This window comes from Onychostoma macrolepis, chromosome 22, assembly GCF_012432095.1.
Source record: "Onychostoma macrolepis isolate SWU-2019 chromosome 22, ASM1243209v1, whole genome shotgun sequence".
NCBI lineage: Eukaryota > Metazoa > Chordata > Actinopteri > Cypriniformes > Cyprinidae > Onychostoma > Onychostoma macrolepis.
Window position 1 is genome coordinate 30777315 of NC_081176.1, and position 25860 is coordinate 30803174.

The 25860-nt window shown below is 35.7% G+C and overlaps 2 protein-coding genes across 5 annotated transcripts in view; both read right to left on the reverse strand.

Moving 5' to 3' along the window:
* Positions 1-5240: 5240 nt before the first annotated feature.
* Positions 5241-8909, reverse strand: b3gnt7 (UDP-GlcNAc:betaGal beta-1,3-N-acetylglucosaminyltransferase 7). Its single transcript, XM_058760937.1, has 2 exons — positions 8717-8909; positions 5241-7655 (listed from the first exon to the last, which is right to left on the reverse strand). Coding segments are annotated over exons 1-2 (1224 nt in total). The 5' UTR covers positions 8719-8909; the 3' UTR covers positions 5241-6433.
* A 6301-nt stretch (positions 8910-15210) lies between these two features.
* The window catches only part of LOC131530854 (lisH domain-containing protein ARMC9), a 51749-nt gene continuing 41099 nt past the window's right edge, over positions 15211-25860 (reverse strand). For 3 of the 4 annotated variants that reach the window (XM_058761337.1, XM_058761336.1, XM_058761339.1), the window contains one exon: positions 15211-16048. In XM_058761337.1, the coding sequence (XP_058617320.1) occupies positions 16017-16048 (32 nt within the window). In that variant the 3' untranslated portion in view covers positions 15211-16016. Of the gene's footprint in view, positions 16049-19320; positions 19991-25860 lie in introns of those variants that run through there. The other variant, XM_058761338.1, reaches the window with a different exon arrangement.

The window sequence follows — 25860 nt, forward strand, 5'->3', positions numbered from 1 at the left end:
CTTGGGTATCTCCCTACAACAGACATTCTCTACCAGGGACAGTGAGCTGCAGTGCCCACAGGTGCACCTGGTGAGACAGAATCATTTGTAACTGTAGAGGGAGACTTGAAATCTCTGTTTTTTGCTTAATTATTAACACTAAATTAACCTAAATGCATGGTTTTGAAATATTTGAAATTTTGTTAGCATTTGCTATGAGCATTAGCCCAAATCACCCCTAATTCATGTTATTTCATTTATACAATAATTGTATTGATAATTGTATAAATCAATATAATAATTAATACTTTTGACATCCATTTTCTTCAAAACGGTTTAAAGGCTGAAATGTAAAATTTATCATTTTATAAAAGTTTTTGTGAAAACTTGTATCTGAATTTTAAATAACGCTTTTTACAGTTTAATATGGTACTATAGACATTGCCCTACCCCGCTCATATGGTATTCATTTTATTTGTGCAGGTCTTAAATTTGAGCTTAAAAATCCTGCAGAAACCCTGGTTAAGTCATAAAATTTAAACTTTGGATGAAAATGTTATGAAATTGTGGGCACTGATATCATTGACAGATGTCACCTAGATAAAGATTATGAAATTTGCTAGTCAAACAATAAGGGTTTACAGTAGCTGACTGAATAGCCACATATTAGCATATAATTTAATGTCGATTGTGAATGACACAAACGCTTTAGAATTAAAAACGCATTTGTTTTTATTTAGCTAAACCATCCAAAAAAAAAAAAAAAAAGTTTATCCTGACAGATGGCGCTAATGCTTCACATGAAAAAATGCTAGTGTTTTTGAACCATACTAAAGTGTATTATACTGTATTATAGCATTTACAACACTTTGTTAATGAATGCTACAGCATTAACTAGAGTGAACCGATAAAACTGTTGTAAATACTGTAGTATACTTTAGTTTTTACTACAGTAAACTAGTGTATTGTAGTATAGCTAATATACCCAATAGTTGTGGAAAACTTAGTACAGTATTGGGTAACGTTGTTTATATAGTTGTTATACCACACAAATTAATTAAAGTACTTTACTATTTTTGAATGGTTCAAAAACACTGTAGTATTTACTATAAATTACTGTAAGCAATTTATGGCGCTGGTATTAGCATTATGCTAGTACTTTTTTTGCTCTGAGTAATAAGATGAAGTATGACACCCAGAAGATAACTGCGGTGTCTTCATTACAAAATTGCCAGAGAAAGTATAATAGTGTTTTAGTAAGGTTGTAACGGTGGTTTTACCCATAATCACCTGCTGTAATGTCAGCAGATGTCCGGATGATGGCAGACTCCTCAAGAAAGAAGATTGAAATGCCTCGTGCTGGAAGTCAAAAACAACACGTGTAACATAAAGAGGGCTTGTTAGGATCTCAACACGATGTCTGAAAGGTAAACGAACTGATTTCCCCACAACTTATATATTTATTAACCTTAACAAACCGTTGTGGAGTTGCACGTGGCATCCTCAAAGTAAAAAAAAAAAAAAAAAAAACGATGCTTGAGTTTTAAACACTGAGCACTTCTTGTGAAATGGTGCCATTTTCCTTTAAATAAATACCTAAGTTATACTTTTTTTTTTTACCAAAAACAATAACGTTCAAACATTCTCAAGAGTCTGGGTAACGTTAAGTTTTGGCGCGCTACTGCAAAATGTGGCGTTACAATAACGTTACAATAACGCCACAACGCCATAAGCGCGCCAAAACTTACCGTTACGTTCTTATTATGTCCGACGTTATGTCCGTCGATGATTTATGAAACAATATTGCAGTTTGCGTGTCTGAGGTCATAAACATTCATAAGAACTGAACACAGCTTCAAAGTTAACGCTATAAAACCAAGAGATTCTTATGAATGTTTATGACCTCAGACACGCAAACTGCAATATTGTTTCATAAATCATCGACGGACATAGCCTACCCTGTGGCGATGATACTCGATACTTTTTCCATTTTACGCATGTTAAGTCGTGTTTGACTGTTAAAAGGAGGATTTTCCACATTTCTAGGCATGAACTCTGACCTTTTGTTTTGTTTTTGTTTTTTTGGACAGAGGCATCATTCTGAGACAGGTTTGTAGAGGTTCGGTGTGAGTAGTTTACTGCATTTCTACCCCAGCTCTCTTCATTTACTCTCAATAAACAGTCGGAGATCACAGCTGGGTATCAAAGCCTTTGAACTGCTGTTCTGCTCAACACAAGATCCATCCAGATCTTTCTTGCTGACTGTTTTAGCTTCACAAGCCTGCATGCTTCACATAGTCATTAAAATTAATGATTTGAAATGGGCTATCTGATCAATAAAAGATATAGTACCGTTCAAAAGTTTAGGATCAGTAGGAAGTTTTTAAATGAATAATAGGCTACTTTAAATCAGCAAGGGTGCATTGAATTGATCAAAAGTGACAGTAAAGACATTAAACATTATAAAATATTTTGTTTCAAATAAATGCTGTTCTCTGCAACTTTTTATTCATTAAAGAGTCATGAAAAATGAATTGTGTCATGGTTTCCACAAAAAAATAAAATAAATAAATAAATAAAATAAAAAGTAGCACAATATTTGATAATGGTATAAATGTTTCTTGAGCAGCAGATCAGCATATTAATATGATTTCTGAATTTTTATATGTTCAAATAGAAAACTGTTATTTTAAATTGTTTTATATATATATATATATATATATATATATATATATATATATATGTGTGTGTGTTTAATAATATACAGTTTTTGTGTATATAGCCAAAGTCTCTTTAATTCTATTGTCTTTGATAGAGCTTAGTTTGTATAAATCATCCTAACATCACTCATGGTGATAGGTGTTTAATTTGACTATATGAGTAAATATATAAATTAAAAAAGATAAATAGCCTATCAGATTAATAAAAATGGACTGCAAAATAAAATAAATAAATAAAAATAATATATATATATTAGATGTATCTTGTAATTATTCATTGGTAATAATAATAATAATAATACAGGGACTTTTTTAGGGACTACTTAAAACTTGGTTTTCTGTTTGGGTTACGTGTTGTATAAGGCTTGAATTTTTTTTTTTTTTCTCCACTCGGACTCGTCAAAATGTCAAGTCTGCATATTTCAGCACATATGGCCAAACGTATGTGGACACCTGAAGCCCACACCTTTATTCTATTGAATCATTTCAAAACCATCAGCATTAATAGGGAAATGCTCCTTCTTAATAGCATCTTGGATTTTGGAAAGGTTTTCGACTATACTTTGGAACTCAAAATCATCTCAAAATCATCTAAAAAATGTTCAGGTCTGAGTTTTTCGTGCAAGCTAATAATTCCTTTTATTTTTTCCAAACCACACACTGAAAACCATCTCTAATGAGTGGCACTTTTGGCACTCTTCAAAATGTTGACACAAAAATGAGTTTCTCAAGAATGTCAGTGACATTTAACCTTAATTAAAGTTAATTAATTTTCTCTGGAATTAAAAGGCTTCACCAGACCTGATAATTAACTTTACAGTAGAGGAGCATGGCTGATTCTAACTCTTGAGATCTAGGTTAACTGTTAAACTTGCATGGCTTCATTCATTGTGCTTGTGAATGCAGTCACGTGACATGTGGCTTGAAGCTGTCGTGCATAACTTGATCTCTGTTTACGGATTACCATTCAAAGAGGCATGTATATAAGTCTACTGTATTCAAATAAAGGATTGCTGAACCCTGGTGTCAAATGTCAAGATGCCTATCTTTCTGCATAGCAGGTTTGAGAATAAAAGTTTATGCTGTTTTATTCCTCTTATTCGATTTCCCCTGTTTGCAAGTTTGTTTTTCAGCAGCATTTTTACTTTAAACAAAGAAAACAACAAAGAACAATGAATAAGAAATCATATCGCCAACCATTTGTCTCACAAACACATATGTTCAACTTTATCAGGGATCTTAGTAATCTTAGACAATGTATATGATATTAACATATATTCAAGACAACAGTATTTGATTTGAATCTACTTTGACACTGTATTTAGTTACTTGGTTTAGTACATCCATGAATGCTTATTGAAATATAAAAGAAAAAAAAATGCAAATGAATAACATGGAAGATTGTGGGATTTATTTCAAAGGTTCAGAACGTGGAAGTGTTTTGTATACATATTAAATATCGTATGACATCCTATACGTAATATATTTCAAAGATATTTTATATGTGAATTATATACATGTCTAATTAATATGTTCTAATATATATTTTGTTTTTGCATATATGCAAAAACTAAATATATATTAGGAACATATTAATTAGACATGTATATGTGTGTGTGTGTGTATATTTATATACAAAAACAAAATATATTAGGAACATATTAATTAGACATGTATGTGCATATGTGTGTGTGTGTGTGTGTGTGTGTGTATATATATATATATATATATATATATATATATATATTCAGATATAACATATACAGTATTTTGTTACAGGTCTGATAAAAAATAAAAATTAAAAAAACATGTAATGTGTGTGTGTGTGTGTATATATATATATATATATATGCAAAAACAAAATATATATTAGGAACATATTAATTAGACATGTATGTGTGTGTGTGTGTGTGTGTGTGTATATCCCAGATATAATATATACAGCATTTTGTTACAGGTTTGATAAAAAAAAAAAAAAAAAATTAATGTGTGTGTGTGTGTGTGTGTGTATATATATTTATATACAAAAACAAAATATATTAGGAACATATTAATTAGACATGTATGTGCATATGTGTGTGTGTGTGTGTGTGTGTATATATATATATATATATATATTCCAGATATAACATATACAGTATTTTGTTACAGGTCTGATTAAAAAAAAAAAAAACATGTAATGTGTGTGTGTGTATATATAGACATATACAAAAATCATTTAATGTGTGTATGTGTATATATGTATGTATGTATATGTGTATATATTATACACACATTAAATGATTTTTTAAAAATAATACCTGTAACAAAATACTGTATATGTTATATCTGGAATATTATACAAGCTTGTTACATATTATATAAATATATATTTGAATTATGCAGGACATTGAATTTCAGAAAACTTGAGACATCAGTTATACTGTATTAATATACATAGTCAACTTTTGACCAATTTTTGTGTATTTTATATTAAATACTGCATAAACCTGTGCAATGTATTATATTTGATATATATATTTGAAGTATATGTTAAAATATATACATTGTGAAAATTTTACAATAAAGCTGTAGAAATGCAATAAAATGTATTTTTGATCTGTCATTTTCATCTTTTACTTGAATTCTTGTTAACAGAACTACAAATGCCATTTTTTTTAAGGATATAAAGGAATAATCAAACACTTTTGTCTTTTTGAAGAAATGTTTATTTACAAATACTAATCCATTTTCACCTTAGTTTGTTCGTTACAGTTATTTTTTACGCAATCAGACCATGCAGTTTGGATTACAAATGTCACGTTTTGCGTAACCTTCAAGTACAATTAAATATCCTACACCAGACTCCGCCTCCTCTGATCCGAGGAGGTATTTCATAAATTAATTCAATATTTACATGTACCAGACAATGTGCTGTTTCACAGTTTTAAAGTAAACCCTCTACCAAATGTATCTCAAGTCTATGCGCAAATCAAAAAATAAAAGCTCTTCAGAGATGAAACATCGCGATGAGCTACTATCATTCAAATATACTGTAATTTCAGAAATGTACATCATTGCCGCAGAAATAACATGGTCTTGTTTAATGAATCTACTTTGGAAACATGTTAAGGTAATATTTGTCCACAAAGGGGCAGACTAAAACAAAAATGGTGAGGTAGAGACTTGTTTCCTTCTGTTTGGGACAATTGCATTTTGTCTTGTGACACATAAAGTCATAGTTCAATCAAAAATAATTTAAACACCTAATGTCTTTGCAAACTTTTGTCTATACAGTTGAAGTCAATGGGGTCCAAAACAAGACTACTTGGACTTTTACTCTTCTTCTTCATCCTAGTGTGTATCCTGCATTGACTTTTACTGCATAGACCAAAAAATCATAAAAAAAAAATACTTCCACAGAAGAAATAAAAGCATAGTACAACATAATGATGAGTTAATCATTTTCATTTGGGGTGATATTTTTTGTTTTGTAGCCTTGATGTTCCAAAAAAAATAAAATAAATAAACTAGTGAAAAATTAACCCTTTACACATTATTCACATTATCCAACAAACTGCATACCATGTCATTTGGTACATAAATTAAGTTAAAATATTGTCCAGAAATCTCCTCAAAAAAGGAGAACTTATTGTCTTCGAGCAAGTTCTCAAAGTTCTCTCCGCAGGTCCTTCATTTCGTTTCCTTCATTTACGAATAAATTCGAACGTGTTTCAGATTCAGAAAGTCTGGGACTATAAGAAGTCCATTTTCTGCGAACAGATCAAGTCACTGTTGACCAGTTTCCACATGTCTATCAAATCCGGCGGGAGCAGTTTATGCACCACTAGCATGCTCTTAAAGAAACACGGCTCCTTGTTGAGTCGGCTGGTTTTATTCTTCACCAGCCCAAAGGTTTTGAATGCGTTGTGCTTTATTGGAGTTACGTGAAGCACCTCCAGACACATTCCAAGAAACACATCGTCGATGGGATAGAGTTCCAGAGTTTCGCAAGCTCCGTAAAGTTTCCGAGCCAGAGGCCCATCCATCAGGAAACCGCCTCCGCCGGCGTACGGAGGGTAGAGTGTCTTATTATACAAGGCTTGTGGGATGTAATACTTGTTCTGCTTCTTGCGAATGGGCTTGGCTTTGAAGAGAACGTCGCCGACAAAGAGGTCCTTCAAGTCTTTGCTGACTTCCAGATACTCCAAGATGTTGGGAACGCTGACGAACACGTCGTCGTCGCCTTTGAAGATGTAGCGGGTGTTTCCGCAGTAAGTGGAGAACCATTTGAGGAAGTGGATCTCCTTGAGGGTCAGGTTGAAGAAGCTGTCCATGAAGTCCCATTGCAGGATGTCTCCGTAGATGTAATCCTCGTATTCCAGAAGCTTCTGATGGTTCGCCCGTTCTTCCTCGTTGGAAGACGTTCCCAGAAGGAAAAGCGTCTTGATTCTTTTCCCGTTGATCACTTGTTCTTTGCCCCAGGTTTGCCGTATGACCTCCCTTCGATCGTACTGGGTTATCACCGACTTGATGACCATCAGCATGTCTACATCTCCGGCGCACTTCTCTGGGTGATTCATGAGGATGGGGAAGTACCGGCAGTGCCTGTAGAGCAGGAATTGCTTGAAGTTGGCTTCCAAGCCCCTGAACCACTCCATGGAAGAGAAGTTGAGGTTGACGCTGCAATTGGAGCTGGTGACGTCCCACGTCGTGGGACCTTGCTTTTGGGTTAATCTCGCTCCTTCTGTGGTGGACTCCACTCTTTGAACGCTCTTCCAGAAGTTGACACTAATCGAGTCTTTTTTGTCGCCTTCCACCATGAACTCCATTCGCGCCTGTCTCTCGATTCTGTTGCTCTGGAAGTCTTGCATCGATGTGAGGTTTCCTCTCTGGACCACCGTAAGCGCGACTACAGCCAGGAAGAACATGAAGCTGATGCGCTTGTAAACTCTCCATCGTTCTCTGGTGGTCATCCTACAGGCAGAAAACGAGAGAAGCGAGAAATGTGAACTTGAGCAATGTTAAAAACCTTGGTAACACTTAGAGGCCAATTCTCACTATAAACTAGTCACTTATTAGTATGCATATTACTAAGATACTGGCTGTTTATTAGTACTAGTAAAGCACATATTGCATGACCATATTTTAGATCCCTTAATCCTAGTTTACACCTAAACCTAACTACTACCTTATTAACTATTAATAAGCAGCAAATTAGGAGTTTGAGGGAAAAGTCTTAGTTAACAGAGAGAACTGGTCGCTAAACTAAAGTGTGACCAAAACCTTGAAACAAATCGTACTGAATTCCATTCAAATGCGGTTTTACTTGAGGATGTTTTGAATCTCATATTTGCCAAAAAAGCTTTGAATAATCGAATAGGCTGCATTATATCAGGATTTTGTTTCAGTTGTTTTACTTTTTTTTTTTTTTTTTAAACTATTACATTTTAACGGGTTGCATTCTTACTACAGATGCATATGGTCTGACCGCATAATTTTTTTGTCTATTCAGTTGTGAAAATATCACTATAAAAAGTATTACAAAGTTTGTAGTGAAATGTGATTATATTGTGATCATAAAAATGATCAACACTGGATTCAAATTAATCAAATTCATAAGTATAATATTAAAAAAGTTGTATTGTAAAATTATATAAGTATTTGTATAGTCTATGTAACATCATATGTTGTTTATATACAAAGCAGTTATTTGAATATTATTATTAGGACTATGTGAATTTAACATGAGAGCGTTATGAAGTGCACTTATGTATATCATATTTTATAATACTGAATGACAACTGAATGAGATGCTGTTGCTAAACCATAGCCTATTCCAGTACGTTATAGATTTTTATAATATTAATATTGTTATTATGCATTATTTATTTATTTTTTTTAAATATTGTGTACAGTCACCAAGCTTGTTTTAGGTAATACAAAGACTAATAAAATCGTCAAAATATATAGATTTCTACAAGAACTTTCTCAAGAAAATAGAAAACCAAACAAACGCGTATAAAACTCATACTCACATCTTGAGAAAGTGCCTTGTCTCTTTTATTTTAAATAAGTTACGTGAAACCGGACTTCTGCTCTTCAAATGAATGAAAGGATCTCTTTAGACAATCCTATGCATAACTGCACCAGCAAAAAAAAAATGAAAAGAAACGCGACAAAAGTCGATAAAAACCCCGAAGCACGGAGTTTCTCTTGAAGATGTGAAAGTAAGACATCACTGAAACGTCCGTCAGCTTATTTTAAAGTGTGCGTGACTCATATGCAAATGAGCGGTGGATGACCCCGCCCACCCCAAGAACACTCACACACAGAGACAGAGCGAACAGAACCATGTACGTCAGGGTTCCTCAATTAGTTTTCGCCAAGGGCCGAATTCTGACAACAATACCAAGCCAAGGGCCACTGACACACACACACACACACACACACACACACACGCACACATATATACAGCCTATATTATTCTAACTATTATATTATTTATTGGGCCTACAGAAGATACAGAAGAACTTTGCCTGTTGAAAATGAAAAATAAATGAACAAACAAAAAATCTGTATTTCCATGTCTGCCATGCAAATCAACCGTTCCTATTCATCTCCAGACTGGATCTCTTTTCTCCACTTTCCCTAATTGCAGATTCAATTATTAGATCTGTCAGCAAAAAGTATATTTTCCATGTAATTTTTGTCCTAATCACCCGGGACTTCTATTCGATTCTATTTTCGAAATTTGTATTTTTATTATTATTTTCTGCGACGTCGCGGCAGGAACAACATGCAAAATACGACAGTGATAATCTCAGGTAATGATTATGTGCTGTATTCAATGTTAAAAGTGTCTAATGTGAGTTTGAATATTATTTTACGTGAGGTTTATAGCCAAAGCAACAGTAGATATGTTACCTCAGATCTTGAAAATAAATTGAAGCAAACGTAAGCTATGTTAAAACCAACATCCATAACAAAGATTGTCTCACTCACTCACTCACTCAAAACTGTTCAGTCCATTCACATCTGAATCATCTATTTTCCGTGTCCACTTTTCTTTACTTCACACTTGCCATGTTTTTTGTCATATCTTCACTGGACGCGACAAAGCATTGCAAATCATTTGAACTATCTATCTATCTATCTATCTATCTGGTATATGTAGCCTATATACACGATACATATAGATAGATTGAGAGATAGATTATCTATATACGTGTGTGTGTGTGTGTTTCAAATAAAATTTAGTAAAGCTAAAATAATTACTACTTATAATGTTTGTTGTTATTTCTAAATACTATTTATAATATTTATTATACTTATATTTAATATAATACTTGTTTATGCTATTTAATACAAACCTGTGCAAATTTGACTTCAGTGGTTTGATGTAAAACTATGAAAATCTCTCTAAAATCCACTATATTTAGGTCAGGATTTATGAAATGACGTATGTCAATCAATTACCAAAAGTTAGTGCGTCAAACACTCCTCCTCCAGTGGATTGTGTGTGTAAGCATACTTTATTGTGCCTGCAGCTGCAAATGTTTGAATCAACACAAAGAATTAGGATAGACTTACTCTGATGCAAAAACCTGCGTCATTTCATGGTACAAGAAGAACTTTTCAGGTTTAGATTTACCTTTTAATAAAGTACAATAAAGCAGGATTTATAGAATAAATAAATAAATGCATGTACAATTATTAAATTATTATTTCATTACTTATTTTATTTATATACTGTATATATCAATTATTATTTATATATATCTTTACAGAAACTGTATTGCTATATAAAATACATACATATACATTTTTGATCAAATATTTTGACACACACAAAAAAAAAAAAAAAAAAAAAATCAAATTTTTCCTAAATGTGCCTGTATAGTAGCCACCCTTAGTAATGCTTGCAAACATCAGTAATTATAAAAAGCTAAGGTGCAACTAATGGCTTGGTTTATGCAAGAAAGATTTCCCTTCCTAGTGCATCGAGTGCGTTTAGCTGTGTTGCTTACTAATTCACCCCTCACAGACATGAAGTCAAAGGACAATATGAGGAAACCAGCTGCACATGACATAATGAGTCACTGTCCAGGTGGTCTTAGAGTTGCCTGGCATGGTGGCGGAAAGAAACAAGGACTAGAAACAAGTGTCATGAAAACAAACAAGACCAGTGAGAGTCAGCAGCAGAGCACAAAATGCAGCAATAATCTGTTTTACATGTCGAAAGTCGTTGTGTTTTCATTGAAGTGTAGCTTTTGAAGTACAGAGGCAAGTTTGAGATCATCTCTCAGTGAAGGGCCCTCAATGTCAATGGGCTCGCGGACACTCAATCAGCTGTGTTTATCTGGAGACGGTGGTGTGCTTTACTGATAACAGACGCTGCCACAAAGAGCCAGCACTTCCCCCTTCCTCCTGTCCCAATACAGATCCACTTTCTGGAAGCGAGAGGCGTGATTTATGAGTGCTTCTTCTTTGGGTGCTTTAATGTCCCTCGGATGATTTTTACATTTGCTTTTTGTTATATGATGTCCATTAAAACAATAAATAGTCATATTCCTATATTTACTCTGTAAAAGAACTCTTGCAGAGTCATTTCTATGTATTTCTGACACCCTCTGTTAAGTTTTAATAAAGGTTACTATGGGGACAGGCAACAGTTCAGTGCACTACCTACTTTGACCTTTAGTTTTAAACACTCAGATTACTTGCAGATGCATTGTTGTGCCCATGGACTGCGCACAAAGCATGCTTAATCACTGTGGAGACATCCTTGTCAGTGAAAACATGCTTTAGAGAAATCAAAATAAATATCACTTGTGAATAGAATGTTTTAATTATGCAAAAAAGTGTGGAAATATGATTTAATTGTGCATTTATGGTACACAAAATGTTATGAAATTATCCCTAGCTTTTTTTTTTTTTTATCTTTGGTGTTTTTACCTTTAATTAGGACAGGACAGTGTAAAGCAGACAGGAAGTGAAGTGGGAGAGAGAAAGGGGTGGGATCTGGATTCGAACTCAGGACGCCCGTAATGCAATGCCGTTATATGTTGGTGCACTGCCCACAAGGCTACTGGCGCCGATGTAGTCAACCATTTTGTTCCAAAAATATCAACCTGGCCATCAAACCTGATCTCATGAGAAAAGGAAACTCTTGTATGTTATGTAAATTGCGTATGAATTTGTATGATGTGATCTGAATGAAAACCTAAGGTTTTTAGAAAAACGTATACAGGCCTATAAAGTCCCACCCCTAAACCTAACTGTCAGCAGGGCATAAGCACATTGTATAAAAATGTACACATTCATAGGAATTAGCCACCAATTCACCAAAATGTAACAGTTACAAATTACCAATTGAGAGTGTGTTGGAGGCATAATATGACTGGTTTTCAAGTTAACTGTCTTCAATTATACAGAGAGGTCTTGTAAGAGAGAATCTGAGGAGAAATTGCTTACGCAGTCCAGTGTTGTAAGCAGATCTGGGCCACCTAGTTGCCTGTGGTCTGTGTTCCACAAAGGAAGAAGATAACATTGGCTTTCGCCAATACAACATGGATGCTTTCCGCTGGTCCTTCCTGAGCGGTCTCTGGCTGACGTAAGCAGACGAACACACACACACAAGTTTCAGAGATATGTCATGTTAGGAAGCAACATTAAGCCTAAATTGTTTTCTGCAAAATCTAAAGCAGAATTGCATTTATTTCCCACAACGCACTGTGATTAAATTCCTGAAAATTGTTGAGCTGAGAGCAATCTTTCAAGAAAAGTCTAATTGAACACCAAAAAGTATCAGTTATAATATTTATTTTATGTTCCTGTTAGTACCTTCTTGTTAGATTAGCAGTATGCTAACAATAAACCCAATTGGAGTCAAGCCACTTCATGTAAGGAGCAGTTTTTATGACAGAAAGAGTTGCCATCTATGTAAAGTGCTCCAAATCGGTCACTTAAGAACTTCAGTTTCAGTTCAAGTGCTGCCTCATGGTGCAGGTACACTTCATTTTCTGCGTTCCTCTCAGGTTAGTGCACAGTCAAGTGTGCAAGCCATTCAAAGTGCACTCCACCGCCCGTGAGTACAGACTGATGTATTCAGCGCATACACCCTTATATAGTTGACTTTTGTTTTCAAACTCACTCGTGCTCTCGTCTGCGAGCATACCAAATTCAAGACATCCGTGGACTGTGTTGATGACAAAATTTGTGCCGCAAGAACTGTGTATGAGCTGGAGTAGACATGGGAAGTATATTTTTGCAAATTTCATAAAATGCACAACTGACACATTTTGAATGTGTGCACTACCTAGTGGACCTTTGTTTGCCAAGACTCAAATTATTCGCGTATGTGAGTAAAAATTGAGATGCATGCAAATGTTGTGCATGGACATCAACCGACGGTGCTGATGATAAAATTGAATCATGCGGACTATTTGCTAGTTGGGTTGGAAGACAAACATGGAAACTTGAGTGCAGGCTGAAATATTTGGCACATGTGCACTATCCAGTTGACCTTGTTTTCTAACATTCAAATCACCTGTGCATGTTGTCCAAAAGGATACAAAATTCAAGCTGCATGCAGACATTGTGCACTGACGTCTGCAGACTTTCTTGATGCCAAAATTAGACTGACTGAGCCTGAGCAGAACATGGACATGCGAAGTTTACAGTTCAGTGCATAAACCAGGGGACCTCCAACACTGCTCCTGGGGAGCTACCGTCCTGCAGCTTTCAGGTCCAACTCAAATCAATCACACCTGAACCAGCTAATCAAGTGTTCAGGGTTACTTGACAGGCAGATGTGTTGGAACTGAAGTTTGTGGGACGATAGATCTACAGGAGCAGGGCTGGAGATCCTTGGCGTAAACCATTCCACCGTGAGAGTGGACTGACGCATTCAACAGACTGCCTGTCTCAAAACCCACACTTGTGGTCTTTGCACTTGAGCACTTGACTACTTACTTGACATATTTCAAGTATTGACATATTTTTAAGTGTTCAAGTGGGTGTGAAGACCGCGAGGCGGGATATCTGTAGAACATTTGACCATCCAAGGGGACACACTTATAATGCTGTAAAAATTTAAGTAAAGTTTTCACAGAGCTTAATTTACACATTTTCTAATTTGCACTTTCCAATAAACTTCAAAATGTATATTTAGTAGTCTGTAAAACAGATGACACAAGTTAGTAATAGTGGTGCTTCTAATTAAGTGATAAAAAGCATGTTGTAAATGATGTTCAAAATAAACATACTCATCTTTGCACCAATAAAACACTACAATACTACAACACTTTACAATTTTCTACCAAATTATATGTAATATCTAATTAACATACAATGGAATGTTTCCTTGACATCTTGCGATTTCAGGGCATGTGAGTCCCTGAACATGATGCATGATAACATACGCTTAGCCTCGAATACTGGTCCAAAGTGTGGAGTGTGCGTTAAGGGTCCTGAGTTGTGGCATTTTTAAGACCTGGGGCAGTTTTGTGCACGTACTTCCTGTTGTGGACACACAATCTCAAGTGCCCAAGACCTTAAGAGTGGGTATTTGGACAGGTCCCCTGTGTGTTGATGCCAGAATTTGCATTACACAGGACTAAGGTGGAGCGGAACACGGACACAGGAAGTATACTTTGGCTGCATATTAAAGAATTAGTTCACTTCCAGAATAAAAAACAAAATGATCAAATTCCTGGTAATTTCCTCACCCCCATGCCGTCCAAGATGTCCATGTCTTTCTTCAGTTGAAAAGAAATTAAGATTTTTGAGGAAAACATTCCAGGATTTTTCTCCATATATTGGACTTCAGTTTGAAGTTGGAGGAGAAAGCCAGATGGAGTTCTACCTCTGCCTATGTCATGCGTGACCTTTTCAGCGTGATTACGTAATGTGTAAAGTTGTGGACACACATCACAGAGCTAGTGCAAGATGTGCATTTGTGGTTAAAGTATATTGAATTTTATTTATTTATTCATTTTTTGAAAATTATAGATCGCTTCGCTAGATAAGACCCTTATTCCTTGACTGGGATTGTGCAGAGCCCATTTGAAGCTGCATTGAAACTGCAATTTGGACCTTCAGCTTGTTGGTCCCCGTTGAAGTCCACTATATGGAGAAAAATCCTGGAATGTTTTCCTCAAAAACCTTAATTTCTTTTCGACTGAAGAAAGAAAGACATGAACATCTTGGATGACATGGGGGTGAGTAAATTATCAGCAAAGTTTTATTCTGGAAGTGAATTAATCCTTTAAGAAAGGATACTTCAAAGAATACTAGGTAAAACTGATATCACCATGATGACATATGTACAAATATATACAAACCTTATATAAAACAAGTAACATGAGTTTCACATGATGGCTATTGCTGTATTGTGTATTTTAATATGACAGAAATGCTTTATTGAGCATTAAATATCCAGGCCTGAAGCTACTGCAAACAAAGCAAGGTGCAATTCCACTATAGTAAAATAATAATAAAAAAAAAATGAATCTGGTATGAGGTGACAATAATAGTTTTAATAAAGTTATACATAAACACTCTGAACTAAAGTTTGAACATGCATTCATCTGCTTCGCTTTTTGAGTGCTTGTCCGTAGGGTTGTCACAATGCCAAGGCCTGCAGGAAATCTGCAAATGCAAGGTACAACACAGCTGAGGATTCAGATGTTTGGTACTCCATCATGCCGAGCTCAAAACAGCTCAGCTTGAGACATAAAAACATGTCCCAAGAGCTCGTCCCCCGTGGACATGTCTAACCTCACCAGGAATTCTGTTCCAAAGAGCACAGCGTTCCGTACGCAGGACCGTTTCCGCTAGAAGGACACTGCCATGCTTTAACTAACTCGACATCTCCGGATCTAGTAACTCTGCAACCTTGCTTTGGGATCTGCTAAGACGAGCCCAGCTTTATCCATCGTTAACAACAAACTTGCTCTTTGATGGTTTCATTTGTACTTCCTCATTCCCAAAGGGCCGATTGGACGACATAATCTGTAGGGCACACTCATGTCTGCCAAGAGCTGGTTGCAAAGGAGGTGTTGTTTTAGGGGACAGAAACAGAGGGACTTATGGTCCAAATATGGTCCACTTTCAGGCCAAGTGTGGGGGCAGGAAAAATCCCCCTGAAGCACAGGATGCACATGGACAGACCATGACAGTTAGAATAAAGCAGGATATGGAGAGAGAACGAAAGGAAGAGAGGATTGTAGGACGCAGCTGAAGTTAGATTAAATAATTCCTGTTTTGCAGGGCTGTTTTTGTGTCCCGTTGTTGTAGTGCACCATCCAGGAAGCTGGAGAAACAGTGCTGTCGTCAGAGCTGTTGAATGGTAGATAGCAAAACACCTGCCAGATAAAACACATTAGTCACTTTAGTTAAACTACATTTACTGGAGAAAATATGAGTGGGCTTTACTTTCTGCCATGATGGGTGTTGCTGGTGGTTGTAAGTGCATTGCATTGCAATTGTAAGGGTCTTCTGGGTGGTTGCTAATGTTGGGATGTGCTCAAGTGTTTAAATTGTAAATTGCGAGGTCCCAGAACAAAGCGGGGTAACGGATCCGGCATGTGATTACAGGAGGGAAAGGTAACAGAGCATTCGCGCAATCACATTGGTGGACCAGTTTAACTGATTATCAGTTGCTTTCAGGGTCAGTACTGTCATGAATAAAATGGAAAAGCCATGAAATTTTAAAACAGCAATTTCCAGGCCTGAAAAAGTTGTGGAATTTTATTTTACAAATCTCTGCATAATAGAGTTATATTTAATCAGGTCCTGAATTTCGGTGGGGGATTGTGTGTAGCTAGTTTTACTCATTCCCGCATCTTTCAAGCTTATAATGAGGGAAATTCCTGCATTTATTCAATATAGCATGTAGGTTAGATGAGCAAATAAATCCACACAAACTATAAGATTAAATCAGTCATTTGAAACCAGCGTTTGAAACCATGGACTCCCTCAGAACGTTTTTCAAATGTAGATGTGCGGCAAGCGCGCTCATAATAGAAGATTTTTCATGAAATATATGCAAGCTATAGGTCAGCACGAACGTCTTTCATTGGCGCGTGGAGGCTGATTTATACTCGACGCATCTGCAAGTTTGCATGGGTGCGCGCGCAAAATATGACGTCATCGCGGTGTTGGCGGAAGTTCGCGTTGAGTGCGCGCGACGTCTTTTCTCGTGGCGGTGTGCACGCATTTTTTGTAACTTTCTGCGCAGCTCCGCTTGCACGAGTTCTTGACGATTCTAGCCGTACGTGCACGTCTGTGCCGGCTGTTGTGAAACAGAAGCAGTTTAATGTGAAGTTCAAAGTTTTTTTTTTTTTTTTGCATAGTTTGTCCAAGGCTTTTTAATTCAAGTAGCCTACGTTTTATTTTTATTGTATAAAAATAGAATTAGAATTAATGTAGACACTATTTATACAATATTTGCTTAAAGTTGGCTTGTGTTTGATGCGAAATAAACCCAAAAGATTATTTTAATCAGTTCATAAATGATGATTAATTCATCAACTCATTCATCACGCCAGTCTTGTGTTGTGCCCATTTTAGACTCCCTGCCAAATTATTACCCCCCTTGTTGAAATCGCTACCTGACTGCCTAATCCTAACCCCACCCCTAATCCTAACCCCTCCCCCACACCTAACCCTAAACCTACCAATACTAGGGGGGTAATAATCTGGCAGGGGTCAGAATTCAGCACAACACCGGCACAAATTAAGCCCTGGATGTGCTATACGGTTGGTAGGGGCATTGTTAGGGTGTTCTGGATGGTTGTTATATGCAGCAGGGGCAATTCCTCTGAGGAGGAAAGGGAGGCAGTGCCTCCTCACAATATTGGATGAGAAAAAAAAAAAAAAAGTACAAAAATAAACAACGCCAATATTACAAAATATATAATTAAAAAGTGTATAAATCACTCTTTTTCTAAAGAAACATTGTCCAACAGTGACATTAGCAGGTAAAGCGGTAAAGTCCACATCTCCCCTGAGCCCACTGAGTTTTAACAGACCCCTTAAAGCGTGTTTTCTGGGGGGTAATTAAGGATGAATAGGGGAAAGTCACGTGAGAGGAGGCAATGCTTTCATCGCGATATGATTGGATATGACTATGTTCGGCTGTGATTGGTTCATGCGATAAATCCCAAAAACAAGTTAATTGTGTTAATGGGAAGACTAATAAAAAAGTAAGCAAACAACTCACACATTTAGGCTATGTTTTCACTAGTGCGTTTTCATTTTAAAACACACAACTTTTATTTTCGACCCTCGAAAATGGAGACTTTCGAAAACTCTGGGGTTGCGTTTCAGTGTACACGGACCAAAACTGAGACTTCTGAAAATGGTGGCGTGGCCATTTCGATCCTTGATGACCGTGTAAACAACAGCATCATGCTCATTGTTTTACCCATAGATATGTAGATGCCCCATTCGACCGCTTCAAGCACATAGACGTGTCCGCCATCTAAATAATAGGGAATCTACCATGTCTATGGTTGTACCTGCATGGATGGTCATGTGACATGCATTTTCGGTTGTGTAGTGTGGACGGGAAATCGTTTCTGTAACGCCAGTGATATACGCCTTAGATATAACCACTGTTCCATTAAAATAAGACTTAAATAGCATGGAAACATGATCTGTGGGAGTTTTTAGTGAGTAATCAGCTTGGTGAAATTTAAAGTAAATCTCTGTCTGTGACCAATATTTACCAAGCTTTGACGATGCGAAAAATTAAAAAATAGTTAAATAGTTAACTATTAAAAAGAATAGATGAACATAAGTTCACAAAATATATTGTTTAAATTGTTACTGCCTTGAGTTATTTTGGAATAAATGTAAAATGCTTAAAAACAGTAACTTAATGAGATTCATACATGGCTTTAATAAATTGAATATTGATTACATTGTTAATGTAAAAATATAAATAAAAAATATATATATATAATTTTTATTTTTTCTGATAGTGTAAGTAATGTTTATGGTTTCTTTGCTACTTTGCTGTTCTGAATGGTTACTGGCCTATTGCTTAGTGGCTGAAGTGTTTTGGCTGGTTGTTCAGCACATTTTTATGCAGTTGCTAAGCAGTTGCTTATTGGCCCGTATCATGGTTCATGGTCAGATGAACTTTTTTGCATGTTTTATAACCCATGAATTTTTAAACAAGCACATATTTTATTCAGAAAATGATACTCTTTGTCATTATTGACATTTGATCTCATACTCAAACAAGCACGTTATTATTAGTACCTTCATATCTCCATTACATTCATTTATTCAAATGTTTTTCCCAAGTAGCCTACTTCTGGAACTCACGCCTCACAAACAGATATTTGAGACAAACAGGTAAGTATGTGAAATAAGAGAACAAATAAAAGAAAGAGGATTAACGAACCCAAAATAGAAGAATTACAGACGTGAGTTCACTTGAGATTTCAGCACTGTTCGTTTGCGCAGATGTTCAGGCCGACTGGGGGAAGACATGACACACAGCAGGACTTCTCATCTTCTGCCAAAATATTATGAAAAAAATGAATGTTTTATATAGCCAATATACATAAGACGATACAAATAACTTGTCTTAAAATATTTTGAAATTACCTTTTTTTTTTGTAGTAGTAGTATTTTGTAATATGACGCAACAGGACATTTTTGTATAAAATTTATTTAATGTACAAAAATATTCACAATTCGTGACTTCAAAGCACAAAACAAACCTAAATTCGCAAACAACAGGTATAAACATCAATATGTTAGCTCAATTTTTACCTTTTAGTTTCCTCTACCAGGTCTATTTTACACAGCACACTCATGCAAAAAAGGGCAATATTAAGTTTTAAGACTAAAACGTACACAAAAGCAGCGACAACAATAAAACAGCAACAAATCGCATGCGCGACACGGAAAACACAATTCAGACTGACCGAAAACACCTTCGTTCTTCTATGTTTTTACATCTATCTGCTTCCTCTGAGCGAGGGTGGTCGAGGTTCAAGAGTAACAAAGCAGGAGCGGAGCGCCAGGCGTTCGGAAGGTTGTGGGATAATGAAAGTACTTGTTGTGATTATTGCCCAAGTGTGTTGTGTTACAGAGGCGCTCTGTGGCAGGGGCTGAAAGGCCCTCCGAAACCACAATCCTCAGCTTTGTTCCGCAGGCCCACGGCCGTCTCTGTTGGCCTGACCGCGATAAGAAACTTGGATGCTGTTACAGGAAGTTGGATGCTCCTCTGGCGATAGGCTTCTCCTGCTGAAAGCTTCTCTTTTTTCACTTTCTATGCGATTGGCTGCCTGGAAGGTGAAAAGAAGGTACGGAATATTACACACACACGCTCGGCATGTTTAGAACTGGTTTAGTCACTCTAATTAGCGGTTAACCCATTTATCCCTAATGAGGGTGGAGGGGAGAATTTTGTTGTTTGTAAAAAGAATAAGAGTATAGTCAGTCACTGTAAAAGATAATTACATTTACAGATAAACCATGAGACGGGCATGTGAAGTGATCAATCACCATCATATTTCAGACAGCTATTCGGCTACCAGATACATAATACACGTCTTTTAAATTAATGCACAGACGCAACAGCATACCATCACGATCATACACAGTAAAATCCCCAGTGTTAAATCAACACTGCTCAGAGTGTATTTGGTCCCACTCCAAATAGTGTTAAAGTAACACTGAAGCAGAGTTAAAGCTAATGAGATAATTATATGATTAATTAAGTGCTGATTGAGCATTAGTGATGAACACCTGCTGTTAACAAACACAATCACTGAAAGAAAATAGAAACACAAAACTACAACTCACTTCAGCCACAGCCTTTGATAAAATCAACTGAAATAAAAGACATTAAATCTCTAATGGTCTCATTAGAGGAGGATTAAACAACTCCACAAACAGCATCACCAGCTCCACTTATTATTGACTTTATTTCTGTCAGATGACTACAGAAGCTCTTATTGAAAATTATCAGAGGTTTAAACATTGATGCTTCATTGGTCAAAAACAATGCCACCATCATGGAGATGAGTGTTTACTTTGGTTAGGCTCTTGACACTTGACTTGCTGTGTTAGTTGTTTCTTTGCAACAATGCATATGTTGTTGTAAAGGAGAAAAATCAGTGCTTTACACTGAGCACATAGTAGATGCTTCTGTGTGAGGAGACGATCATTGTGAACATGCCAGACTGTATGCTTTTTTTTTTATTCTATTTTGTGTTTGTGCATCTAACCCGCTGATGTTACAGTATGAGAAAATGTTGCAGCCAACAGTTATCGTTAATGCTTTTAAAACCATCTGCCTAAAATTTTTTGAACAACTGTATCGTATAGACAAACACAGACATCAAGAACCAGCATATGAATCTCAACAATGGTGATAATCAACAAAATTCTTCAAGCTGCAGTGCATGCTGGGTAACACCATAGTAAAAACTCCCACCATGCACTGCAGTATAAATATTTATTGTCACCACTGTTGAGGATCATATGACAAGTGTTCATGTCTAAAAGCTTGACCTGAAACTCCTCAACTTTTTGAAATGTTAAGGTCCTATATGTTTAATCTAGAGCTCAAATTTATTGTAGAACTATAATTATATGTCTAGCAACACATGATGTTATTTATGAATATGCTTACATATTTGTTGGCTGCTTTTTAGTTGATGAATTTAAGTCAATAACCAAAGAGCAAGTAAGAGAAACCACTGTGTTGGTTAGTCATGTCTTTTATAAGCAGAAAGTGTAATCTGCTACATCAAGCTTCTGCTTCAGCAATGTTCAAGTGTTTGCAGTGAAACACTATTGCAATTAATTAGAAGCAAAATTATTTAAAAGTTCTACAAGGGTCAAGAGCCCAACTACAGCAAACACCGTCCTCCATGATGGTGGCATCATTTTTTGACCAATAAAACATCAACATCTAAACCTTAGTTAATTCTCAATAAGATCTTCTGTAGTCATCTGACAGAAATAAAGTGAGTCTGGTTATTAATGAGTGAAGCTGGTGATGCTGTTTGTGGAGTTGTTTAATCCTCCTCTGCTGAGATCTTCAGAGATTTAATGTCTTTTATTTCAGTTGATTTTATCAAAGGCTGTGGCTGAAGTGAGTTGTAGTTCTTGTGTTTCTATTTTCTTTCAGTGATTCTGCTTGTTAACAGCAGCTGTTCATCACTAATGCTCAATCATCATTTAATTAATCACTTAATTATCTCATTAGCTTTAACTCTGCTTCAGTGTTACTTTAACACTATTTGGAGTGGGACCAAATACACTCTGAGCAGTGTTGATTTAACACTGGGGATTTTACTGTGTATGGTGAAGAAATATCCACATCGACAATAACAAAGAAATTACATTTTCCATTGAGAAAAAATTTACTTTTAAGCTGTGAAATTATTTCACCAAAATTATCATTATTTTTCATTTATTTAATTCACTATAGTACTACTATAATGCAGTGCCACAAGCGCCATAGACAATGATTGATTTTGCTATCCGCCCCAATATTTGACATTCTTGTACCGCTGCACTCCATTACGCAGTACTCTGTTGGTTGTTTAAAAGTTGACATTTTTAGGCTGATCTGCCCCTGGGTACTGACCACACACGTCAATGTCAAAATGATTGAGATGGCCAATTAGATCAAAGTTGGCATTCACAGAAGCAGAGCACGTATTCTATCACAAGGCGTCAGTTTAAAGTTGAAAGAGAGCGAGGTAATAATGCAAACTACTTAACAACAACAACATTAAATGATGAAACACTGACACACTTTTAATACATTTTTAATAAAATCTACAACAATATTGTAAAAATACCTTACAATGATAAATACATGGAAATTTTCTACACAGTAAACCTAACAAAATCATGCATTTTAATTCTCATAAGATACACAAAGCTGATGAATTGCACTTGAAATATTAATATACATTCACAAACATGCAAAAATATCAAAAACACCATAAAATGTAATAATTTATCTGAGTTTACTTCAACCAGTGTTTAGTGTAATCTCAAAACGGAAACACGACTTCTAAACACGGAATAGTTTAATGATGTCTTTCCTACTGTTCTGGAACTTGAATGTGTAAGCTGCATAGCTTCCTATGGAGGGTCAGAGAGCTCTCGGATTTATCAAAAATATCTTAATATGTGTTCTGAAGATGACTGAAGGTGTTACGGGTTTAGGTACGACATGAGGATGAGTAATTAATGACAATTTCCATTTTTGGTGAACTAACCTTTTACTGTAAATCCTTGTTGTACTCCATGTTGAGTGCATACAATAATCCAAAGAGTACAATAAATACATTTACAAAGTCTCCTAAGCTGTGAAGCACCACCTCCTTTTCCAGGACAACAGAGACAGTTAGCACACTTGACAGGGCTCTTGAAGTGCAACTGCTGCTGCTTACTATTCCAATTTTCATTGCAGTTGTGTGGTTCTCCAATGGCTCTGTAAAGAAATATAAAATAGCAATGCCAATATAAGTCTACATATAACTTCAATAACTTATGCAGCCTGCATTACACAGATCCACGTCACACGAATTGCATCTAAGAGCTCAAAGTATTTGACACTAATATGGAATTAACATATTCAGTAAGAACTGAGTTAAATACTCACTGTGAAATTCATAGTGGTTCCTTTTCTACACTTCTGACTAAATGGTGCCTCGTGAGCTCAGACCTAGCAATGGTGGGTTACACTGAGGGCAAAAAAAAAAATTGTTAAAGCGGAAACGTTTTCCTTGTGTCTCATACATTTAATATAATAATCATGAAGTGAAATAAAAATAATTTAGTTCAACAAATAGTAACTTTAGGTAACTGAGAGATAGGCGTGTTGCGATATTGAAAATATTGATATTGTCATTGCGACTGAACCGAATCATTTAAACGGTTGATTCATTCAGGAAGGAAACACCGACATGTTGCTAAGAGACGCAAATTGTAATTACTTTTGTTGGTGAAATAGAGCAAAAACAGGCAATATTGTGTCTAAAACGTAAGTCCCTTAATATTACCATCTTGTTTATTGAACTGTTGTATAAAATCAATATCACATTTGTAATCATGTTGCTTTGTGGAAGAAAAAACGTCACTCTTTGTGTGATATTGATTAACTATTTGAAATGATGTAAATATATATAAATGTTCTGCCCCCATATCTTGAATTTTGTGATCATTCGAAATGCATTTTAATAGACTGAATCACGCAGTGAAAGAACGCACTCTAATGCGCACGCACACTAGTCTAACCTTCACGTAATGTATGCGTGCAGTCTGTAGGTGTGTTTTGTTTGGTATTTGCGATATAACGTTACTCATAATGTCAAACCCCACATCGTTAAAACAGCAATTACGATATTATCGCAGACGATATATAGCCTATCGCACACCTCTACCAAGAGATCAGTATGAGCTAAACTAAGTTATTATAACGCCAACATTACACGAGTACAATGTAATTTATATAAAATGTATTGTGTCCTAAAGTAAAACATTCGGAAAGGTTTAATTTGTTTAGTGAATACTTACGTTAACTTATCAGAGGCGGTAATGTAATGTAATGTAAGGTAATGTAATACCCACGTTTTTCTTTTTTATGTTGAAATAACTGAGACCTGCACTCTGTTTAACTTAAACATGACTTAATAAAGACAAAGTTCAGTACTCACCATAACTTTAATGATGGAAAATCCGTCTGGAAATGATATTTTGTCGCTTCTCAGCATCGGCTCCACTCTCACACTCGCACAGGAATGTGAATCCGCCAACGGTTTCTCTCAGGCGCATGCGTACACGCGTTTTTTGCTGCAAAGCTTGCTGGGCCAACACAGATTTTTCACTTCTGCTTGATAGATTGGCTGAGCACGATTTAATAAGTTCGATGAATATACATTTTTAATTTTAACTTCAGACCTTCAGCTAAAATTAGTATAATGCATTTTTTTGTTTTGGGGTAATTTTTGGGAAGCAATTTGTTGAGTCAATGTTTATTTGTCAGTTTCCACAATTTTTCAAAATGTAAATCTTTTACAGTGCATCAGACGCTCCAAACACACGCAATCACTTGTTCTGACAGCTCACTGATCACTTATGACGTCGAGCCGCCTTCAGAGTCCACACAAAATGTTTCCATTTTTCATTTGTATTTTGGCGTGTTTAGTGATTCTGAATAGATCCGTATTGTAGTTTATATACATTCCTTTGGCACCCCTCTGTGGTCTTGTTTGGTATGGCAGGCTTATTTGTTAAAGGATAGTTCACCCAAAAATGATTCTGTCATTAATTACTCACCCTCATGTCGTTCCAAACCTGTAAGACCTTCGTTCATCTTCGGAACACAAATTAAGATTTTTTTGATGCATTCTGAGAGCTCTCTGACCCTCCATAGACAGTAAGTGTCCTTACACGATCAAGGCTCAGAAACGTAGCAAGGAGATTGTTAAAAATAATCCATGTGACACTTTTACGAAGGTATGAGAATACTTTTTTTGTGTGCAAATAAAACAAAAATAACGACTTTATTCAACAATTCATCTCCTCCGCGTCACCCTATAGCGCCATTTTGGAGAGTATCACATATATTTATACTTTGATCTGAACTTAAACAACGTACCCACGTACATACACTGCCGCTCAAAAATTTGGGATCAGTAAGATTTTTAACGTTTTTTAAAGAAGTTTCTTCTGCTCATCAAGGCTGTATCTATTTGATCAAAAATACAGAAAAAAACTTATTTTGTGAAATATTATTGCAATTTAAAATAACAGTTTTCTATGTGAATATACTTTAAAATATAATGTATTCCTGTGATCAAAGCTGATTTTTCAGCATCATTACTCCAGTCTTCAGTGTCACATGACCCTTCAGAAATCATTCTAATATGCTGATTTATAATCAATGTTGGAAACCGTTGTGCTGCTTTATATTTTTTTGGGGATCTGCAATATTTTTTTTTTAGGATTCTCTGATTAATAAAAAGTTAAAAAGAAAAGCATTTATTTAAAAAAGCAATTTTGTGTTACAATATACAATGCTATTCAAAGGTCTGGGGTCAGTACATTTTTTTTATTTTAAGAAATTAATACTTTTATTCAAGAAATGAATAAAACGTCATAGTAAAGACTTGTATTGTAAGAAAAA